This window comes from Petaurus breviceps, unplaced genomic scaffold (genome assembly GCF_028583685.1).
Source record: "Petaurus breviceps papuanus isolate PSGF00001 unplaced genomic scaffold, PetGlider_PUasm1.0 428, whole genome shotgun sequence".
NCBI lineage: Eukaryota > Metazoa > Chordata > Mammalia > Diprotodontia > Petauridae > Petaurus > Petaurus breviceps.
In genome coordinates this window covers 4,967,210-4,975,550 of record NW_027186331.1, presented here as the reverse complement: position 1 = coordinate 4,975,550, position 8,341 = coordinate 4,967,210, and the positions used below count along the sequence as shown (strand labels likewise).

Here is an 8,341-nt window from a genome sequence, read left to right as displayed (position 1 = left end):
AGGCTTGTATTCTGAAGGAGACCACAGAGGCTTTGAAAAATGTTTTGATGCCATCTTTCCTGGTTTTATACGGGCCGGATTGAAGAGTAACCTATGGCCCATCTTCACACTGTTGTATAAACGGGAGCTCTATGGGTGGGCTTAGGGGGCATGGCTCCTGAGTCGGCAGGGCAGTCAAGGCCCTCAGACTCAGCAGCAGAGAGGGAGGGTTCCCTGGGCCTGATGGTGCCAGAGCCCATGGTGGCAGTGGGGGCTCCCCCCAAAACTTAAGACCAGCTCATGAAGTGACATGTGAAGAAACACAACCCAAGGAATGTGGATGAGGAGATTTAATTCAACAGTCTCTAGCTGGTAGGGAAATAGTAATTTCCTAAGTCATTTTGTGTTAGCATATGTTCTGGGGACTTGTGGCAGGAGACCAGGAAGGAAGCGTTGACACTGACTCGTCACGAGAACTGGAAGATCAGAGGCCGAGGTGAGGAGCTCGGCCTCAGGATGCATCTGCTCTGGCTGCTGCACCCCCACACCAGCCGGGTGCTGGTCACAGGACCGTGCGGTGGAGACGGCGGCTCTGGATGGCCTGCATTTTCTTCTGTCTCTCAGCAAAGCTATTTCTCAAGGTTTGCTTCAGGGCTGGCAGGACTGCTCTCTCTGCCCCAGCTATTGGAGCTAGGATCAGACTGGATGAGGAGGAGAGAGGAGAACTGTGAGTTGGGACAGCCGGTCTGTCTGCTGGTGGTGGGTGCCCCTGCCCGACCTCTGCCTGCCCCACCGGGGGGCCGGCTTTGGGGTGGCCGGGGAGGGCCATGGCTAGCTGTCTGGCTGAGAGCTTGAATTCTGACAGTGCCACCAGAGAATCGGGGCCAGCATGGAAGAGGTGCAGGCTCTGTGTCAGGCAGGCCAGAGCTGCCTGGGTCAGGGCCCTGCCCTGTGCTTACCATTTTTTCGCTGCACTCTTATCAGCAACTTTGGGAAACTGCATACCTTCCTGATGCCTGGGTGGAGAAAATGTTTGCCCTAAGAGAGACCTGGGCACGCTGGAGAAAGCGGCCGGGAATACGAGTGGAGCTGAGCCCACTGGGCCCGGCTGCACTTGGTGCCAACACCTCCCAGCTAGCTGAGAAGAGCCAGGTTTCCTCCACAGAGGGTTTCTTTGCTGGGAGGGGGTTGGCTTCCCATTCTGTGCACCGTGTACCCAGTTTATTTGTATACTTGGGGTCTTTCTGGGCTTCTACTCTGTGAGGCTCCATCACCTACCCCTGTGACCTCTGGAGAGGGAAGACTCCCCACCCCCACCCCCGATGCAGCCCGGCTTTACTCCTGCCACTCCAAGGGTGGATCGGGAACCCATGGGCCAAGGCGTTGCTGGCCTGTACCTGGCACAGGACCCTGCAGAGAACACACACTGGTGGATGTTGTTTTTTTCTCCCAATGCCCTCCTTTTGAGAAAAGACAAAAAAGAAAGCAGGTTATGTCTGGTTCAGACCAGGCTCCAGGGCAGCAGGACCCCGTCCCTCCTGCACAGGACCACTTACTTAGAATGGTTGGCTGAAAGGCCCTCAGCTGCCTGTCGGGTGCTGTCTTCCAGGACAGATTTCAAGTGTTGCAGCTAAAGGACATGGACAGAAAGGTCACTGAGGGCACGCTCTACAAGGCCACACCCCTGCTGGGCACCCCAGCACTCCTGGGCCAGTGGGGCAGGAGTTCACCTCTCGGGCCTGCAGGTGGTTGGCGTTCCACAGCTGCCGGATGACCAGCTCACACTGCTGGAGAGTGGACAGCTTCCGCATGTGTGGGGGGAGCTTCAGGGAGGACGTGATCCCCAGCATGTGCTTGAACTGGGGCTGGCAGGACACCACGGGGATCAGCGTGGAGGTCGACATCTCCCTGCCTTCTGCCCTGGAACGACAACCAACAAGCATGTTTCCAGGCGGTGTGGCCTGGTCCTCCCCACTCCTTGCCCTTCCCTCAGCAGAGGCTCCCGAGGCCTGGGAGCTCACCGGGGCAGGCATGTGCCCAGCATGAGGTACTTGATAAGCACTTAAGGACCGAGGAGAGATTGGGGAAGAGTTTGAGAAAAGGTTGAGGAGAGGCCTCAGTCTTACTAGGCGTCTACACTGGTGCCCCCCTTCCGGTCTGGCTTCCACTGAAGCCACCAGATCCAGTGGCCTCTTCTCCATCTCCCTCAGCCCCTCGGCAGCCTTGGGCACTGTCCATCACTCTCCTTCTGAGGGTTCAGGACACTGGCCCTCCAGGTCATGCCCTCTCACCATAGGTGTCCCTCAGGGCCCTGGCCTGCGCCCCCTTCTCTGCTCCCTCTAGACTGGCAACCTTAGTTCCCTTGAACCGTGACCATCTCCATGCTGGTCACTCAGAACTTCCTGTCCTGCCCCAGTCTCTGCTGACCTTCTCAGACACCTCAAACAGGATGTCCAGGAAACGTCTTACACTCACTGTGTCCATTCTCTTTCCTCCTCCTTCCTACCTTCCCTATTACCATGGAGACTGTCTGTCCTCCCAGACCCTCAGGCTCACAACCCAGGGGTCATCCCAGACCCCTCATGCTCTCTCATTTCCCTTGGTGCCAGGGCCTCTCAGTTTCACCTGTGATGCTGTCCCCACGTGGGACAGACCCTCATCCCCTCACGCCTGGACTGTTACCCTCACCCACTGGGGGTCCTCTGCCTCCACCCTCTCCCCCCTCTAGTCCATCATCCTTTCAGCCACCAAAGGGATCTTCCTAAAGCTCAAGGCTGCCCTCAACACCCCTCGCTATAAACTGCTGTGGTTGCCTGTTGTCTGTCTTCAGGAGCGGTCTCCTCACACCTCATTCCCCACTCGCACTCGGATCCAGTGGCCTTGGCCTCCGTGGCTGCTTCCCTTCCCCCTGCCCCCACCGACATGCCTGGCTTCCTGGGAGTCCTAGCTAAGATCCCCCCTTCTGCAGAAAGCTCCCCCCTCCCATCATGTCCAGTCTGCTTGGTCCGTCCTTGTTTGTTGTCTGTTGTGGTCTCTGTATCCCCAGCCCATGGCAGGTGCTACATGTTTGTTGATGAACTGATTAGGAAAAGAACTGAGGAGGAGTGATATGGAGGGGGAGGATTGGGGAAGTTCGGGTGGGCAGGACAAGGCTGAGAGGATCTGTAAAGCAAAGTCTGAGGCTAGTGAAAGCAAACGGCTCGTGGCGACCCAGCGACTACAGCCATAGCGTGAGCCTCGACGCTGAGGACTGGCACAGCTAGGACGCACTGTGGCCACCACCAGCCCCGAGCTCCAGGGACTGCGGCTCCTGAGACTGCCCCAACGCTGCTCTGTGCTTCTCCTTTACGGGGCAGGGACGTTTAAGGAAAGAACGCCGTGATCAATCAACTGACCCGAAGGTCTGGAGAAGGAAGGGAAGGCCCACTGCACGCCTGGAGGCTTCTCCTCCAGAGGAAAGCAGGGGATGCGGAGGCAGAAGGAGCCACTTGTGGTCCAGGAATGATGAGGCCGGGCTCCGGGGTCCTCCAGCAAAGAGCTGGACCCGCGGGGGCAGGGGGAATACACATGTCAAGGCCTAATAGACTTTTATCAAAACAGACCCACCACCCGTGGGACAAACCATGCTGCCGGGAGGCCCCAGAGAAGCCTGGTGGCCAGGGGTCTGGCCAGCATCCACCGAAGGCCGGGGATGCACCAGAGAAGGAGACGTCTGAGGAGGGGACTCGGGTGTTTGACCGTGATTAAGAGAACACACCTGATAAAGGAGGGGCTTCAAACTCTGAAGGAGTGGGGGCCTGTCTGGCCACCAAGGGAGAGGACTGTGGAGAGAAGCCACGGCAGCTGAGACACAGATATTCACAGCGGAGAAAACTCAGTAAGAAAGCCAATAGTAAAACCTCCAGCGACAAAACTAGCCGTGTGACCTTGAGCAAGTCACTTAACCCCAACTGCCCTGCCTTCCCCTCTCCAAAAAATAAAATATAAAAATAAAACCTCAAACACGCGAGCTCAGGTGATAAGCAAGACAACTAGCCAATAGCTCACATGTGCGTAGCGCGGTGAGCCAGGCCTCGTGCTTGACGGTTCCTCATGACCCTAGGAGGTAGATGCTGTGATTATCCCCACTTTGTAGTTGAGAAAACCAAGGCAAACAATGGTTAAGTGACTTGCCCAGGGTCACCAAGCTCTTAACTGTCAGAGACTGGATTTGAACTCGGGTCTTCCTGATTCTAGGCCCCATCCTCTGTGCATGTAAGGATGCAAAGTTTACCTTCAAGGGCAAACGTGGAGACATGGTGGGACAGACCCATGGCTAAGCTATGGCCTTGGATAGGTAAGCTTTATTCAGAAAACCAGAAGGGTCGAAGTGTGGGTGCAGAGTGGGCTAGCACTGTCTAGTACAAAGGCATAACCCTCTGAGTGTCAGTGGAGGGAGAGGAGAGGAGGTAATGAGCCAGAGCCGAGCCTGGGGCCCTGAGCTGACTGTCACAGACGCCTCCCACTATCCCTCGACCCAGGGAGAGCGGCTCTAGGTGAGGGCAGATGATGGGAGCCCAGGGAGGGGAGAGGGCTGGAGTTTAGAAGGAGCAGGTGCAGGATCTCAGGGGTGTCGGAAGAGGAGGAGGGAGAATGGAAACATCTGAGGAGGCCAGTGGGCACAGGCCCTTGTCAGTCAGCTCTGATTTTGTTTTTCAAGTACATTAGGAGAGAGGAGAGACCGAGAAGGCTGGTTCAGTCCTACAGGAAGAGGGTCAAGAGGGGTCAAGAGGGCCAAAGGCCAGAAGGAGCTGAGGCAGCGAGGAGAGCCAAGGGCACCAAAGCGAGTCTCGGATCGAGGGAGGGCCACAAGCCTGGCCTGGGTTGGATGGGACGGTGCTATCAGGATAAAGGAAGCAGCTGTCTCTGCCAAGAAGATGAGCCCTGAACTAGACGGCAAAGCCCAGATGGCCAAAGGCAGAGAGCACGGGAGCAGGTTGCCATCCTGACAGACTCAGTCCTCTGGAGGAGGGCTGGGAACAAGCAGATATCACATCACCTCTGACCCACTGCCAGTGTCTGACACGGCCAAACCTCTCTCCCGGCGATGGAAGAAGAGATCCAAGGAAGGCAGAGGGCGGACAGTGTGCCAGCTACAAGCCAGTGCCCGTGACTTGTTGATGCCCAAACTCTAGAACATGCAATTAAAGGTCAGTGGCCATGGAGAGGAGGAAGCCATGGGGCTGCCCCAGAACCAAAGCATTCCAGACCAGCCTTGTGTCACTTCCAAACGGTAACAAAGCTGGCAAGTCAAGGGATGCTGCAGAGACAGGCTTCTCTCCTGCTCTCCTCATGAAAAAGACGGGACTGACATGGGCAAAAGAACAGGACAGCTGGTCAGATACAACATGCAGAAAGGCTGGGCCTCAGCGGTTCAATGTCAATTGATTTTGAAAGACCCACAGGGGAGGCCCCAGGGAACTGTACAGGGGGTGGCTGCTTAGCCTCTCCCTCAGTGACTGGGAAGGAAGAGGGCAGAGCCAAGATGTCCTTCTCCAGTCCACGGGCCGCCCAAAGCTCCTAAGAACAGCCAGGATACAAGGAGATCCACAGGCAAGCACACAGCAAACTCACTAGGGGTAAATGGAATGTCTTACATGCACTCACAAAAATCAACTTCACCAGTAGAAGATGGGGAAGGAAGAGTTAGGCAGCATTTAGAAAAAGGTTTGGGGGTTTTAGTGAACAGCAAACAACAGGTAAAGAGACTGTGAGCTACAGTCAAAGGAATGACCAGCCTGCCCTCTGCTACGGGAGACACTGCCCTGAGAAGACCTGAGGACAGCCAAAGGCCTGGAATCCACGTCATACAAAGACTAATGAAAGCACCTGGGAAAGAGGCACTGTCAGGGGGAAGCTTGGGAGTTGCCTGCAGGCCTGCCTTTAAGGGACCGCAGACCCTAAGGGGCAGATGGAGGCTTCATGTCAGAGAGCTGGGCCACAGTGCACCGGGCTGCCTCCCATATACCTTACCAGGGTTCTTTTTTTCTGTGGTGGCTGCTGATGTTCTTTCTAGCCCTGAGATCCTGGGATCTGCGTCCCTTCCCCAAGGACACTGTTTCAAACCTGGGTTTTCTGACTCCAGACCAAAGTGAACTTTCCAACCAATCCCTGAACAGAAAGAGGGGGTCCTACAGTTGGGACCAGACCCTAACTCCAACTCTGCCCAACCTCCATGACTGGCTGGATGACATGCTTTGTTCATGTAACTGTCACGGCCCACGGGGCCACTGGCTGGACCTTACAGCTGGAAGACAAGGGCCATAGTTTGGGGCCAGAGTCTTCAGGACAAACAGGCCTCCTCAGCTTCTAGGAGTTTACCAAAGCCCAGGAGCCCTGAATGGCCAGAATGTGTCTGCCAACAAGGGTCCTCCCCAGTGCCCTGCCTAACCATAGGATCCTCTGAATAAGCTTCCCCTTCGATGTGAAGAACACTGGGGAGGGCAGAAGACACCTCAGCTCCTGTTTTTGGTGGGCTGGAGGTTAGGGAAAAAAAGGAATTCAAATGAGTGTTTGTAAGCAAGGTCGCTTTTGTCAGTGTCCATGTCCCCACCCATTCAGCCTTGGCCAGAGCCTACCTGGCCGGGCCGTTCTCCATCTTGGTGCTGGGGCCCTGCTTCTCTTCTCCACACTCCCCCACCTCTTGTCTCTTTGGGCAGCTAAAGGAGAGTTTGGCTTTGGACGCTGAGCAACCTGCACAGAGCGAGGGATTGAGTGTTGGGGGCGTTTGCATAGACACGGTGTGGAGCCCTCGGCCCTGGACGCAGCCGTTTCTCATGGGCGGGGCTGGAGGCATCAGGGCTGCTCAGACTGACCACTAATTATACAGCATTTTTTTTCTTAGCCCCCACAGACCAGACCAGGGCTGTGAATGCTTGTCTGAAACCTTGCTGGTCATGGACCGAAGGCTCTGGGCCTGCCCTTGGAGGTCATCTGGCCCCATCCCTCCTGCTGCTGCCCTGGACAGAGCAAGCCTGGGTGTGCCAAATCCTGGGTGACAGAAGACTCACACAAGGGAAACTACCCTAATCTGGAGGCCAGCAGTCAGCCAGGATTCAAACGCTGGCTAACCCTTTACTTCATGACCTTGGGCAAGTGCCTTCTCTCCTCTGTGACATGAGGGGATGGAACTAATCTCTGTGGTCCCTCCTAGCCCTGTATGCTGGGATGACAGCTACCTCTGGGTTTGCTTTGCTTGTGGAGCTGGACCTCCAAGGGGTACATGCAGCCCTTGTATGGGGCACATGTCCCTCCTCTGCCTGCCTGCCTGCAGGACTGGGTGCAAGCATGGTCAGAGGTGGGTCATGGCTGCACCACTCCCTCTGCTCTACAGCCTAACTAGCAAACACTCTGCTTTTGCTTGATTCTCACCTGACGACACCACACCTGAGCTGGACTTGAGAAGATGGGAAGTGGAAGAAGTCACACCTACAAGAAGACACCCAGGAGTTAATGCCCAGTGTGAGTGAGACGGGCTGAGGGCGCCATGGAGAGTATTTGGGCCTGGAGTCAGGAAAACCTGAGCTCAAACACTCACTGCAGGACTTGGGACCTCTTCTCAGATGTGAAATGGGGATAATAGCATCTTCCTCCTGGGTTGTTGTGAGGATCATATTTGTAAGAAGCTTAACATGGTTCCTGGTACACAGTAGGCACTACATCAGTGTTCATTCCCCCCGTCCCCACTCCCAGGGAGACCCACGAGGCCCCAGGGCGAGGAGGCAGAATGCCTGAGATTGTGAGTCCCACGTTCTGCCACGAATTTACAGTGAAATTCTGCACAAATCACTTCACTCTGGGCCTCAATTTCTTTTCTGTAAAAGGAAAGAGGTACTGGATACTTTCAAGACCTGACATTTTGTAATTTGCCAAAAAGCCAGCTCTCAGTGACTGACAGCAGCCTCTCCCAGCTCAATCCTATAACCCTGTGGAACCTTGTTGAGGTCAGAGAGAACCGAGTTCAAATCCAGCCTCACATATTTACTGGCTATGTAACTCTAAGTCACTGGACCTCTGCCTCAGTTTCCTCACCTGTAAAATGAAGCTAATAATAGCACCCATCTCCTGGGCTTGCCATGAGGATCATATGAATTGACACATGGGAAAGCACTTAGACGCCTTGCCATTCTCTACAAAGGTTATTACTAAGTATTATTATGGGTTCCTTTAAGTTGTCTTTTCCCACACAGAGTCATCCTCAAACTGATTCAAAAACTTCATACTGTGAAGGGACTTTGGAGAGCTGGTACCTGAGCAGGCATCCCCTCTAGAATCTCAGGACCCGAGCGGGCCTCCCCTCTGGAACCTCAGGACCCGAGCGGGC

General features: G+C 55.2%; 1 protein-coding gene across 3 annotated transcripts in view; it reads right to left on the bottom strand.

Moving 5' to 3' along the window:
• Positions 1-314: 314 nt before the first annotated feature.
• Positions 315-8,341, bottom strand: part of LOC138171425 (coiled-coil domain-containing protein 74B-like) — an 8,834-nt gene continuing 807 nt past the window's right edge. Inside the window, exons 2-8 of one of the 3 annotated variants that reach the window (XM_069100928.1) lie at positions 7,390-7,446; positions 6,597-6,711; positions 1,710-1,899; positions 1,536-1,609; positions 1,377-1,439; positions 939-995; positions 315-680 (exon numbers count right to left, since the gene is read on the bottom strand). In XM_069100928.1, the coding sequence (XP_068957029.1) occupies positions 542-680; positions 939-995; positions 1,377-1,439; positions 1,536-1,609; positions 1,710-1,899; positions 6,597-6,711; positions 7,390-7,446 (695 nt within the window). In that variant the 3' untranslated portion in view covers positions 315-541. The remainder of the gene's footprint in view (positions 681-938; positions 996-1,376; positions 1,440-1,535; positions 1,610-1,709; positions 1,900-6,596; positions 6,712-7,389; positions 7,447-8,341) is intronic. The other 2 variants (XM_069100930.1, XM_069100929.1) reach the window with 2 other exon arrangements.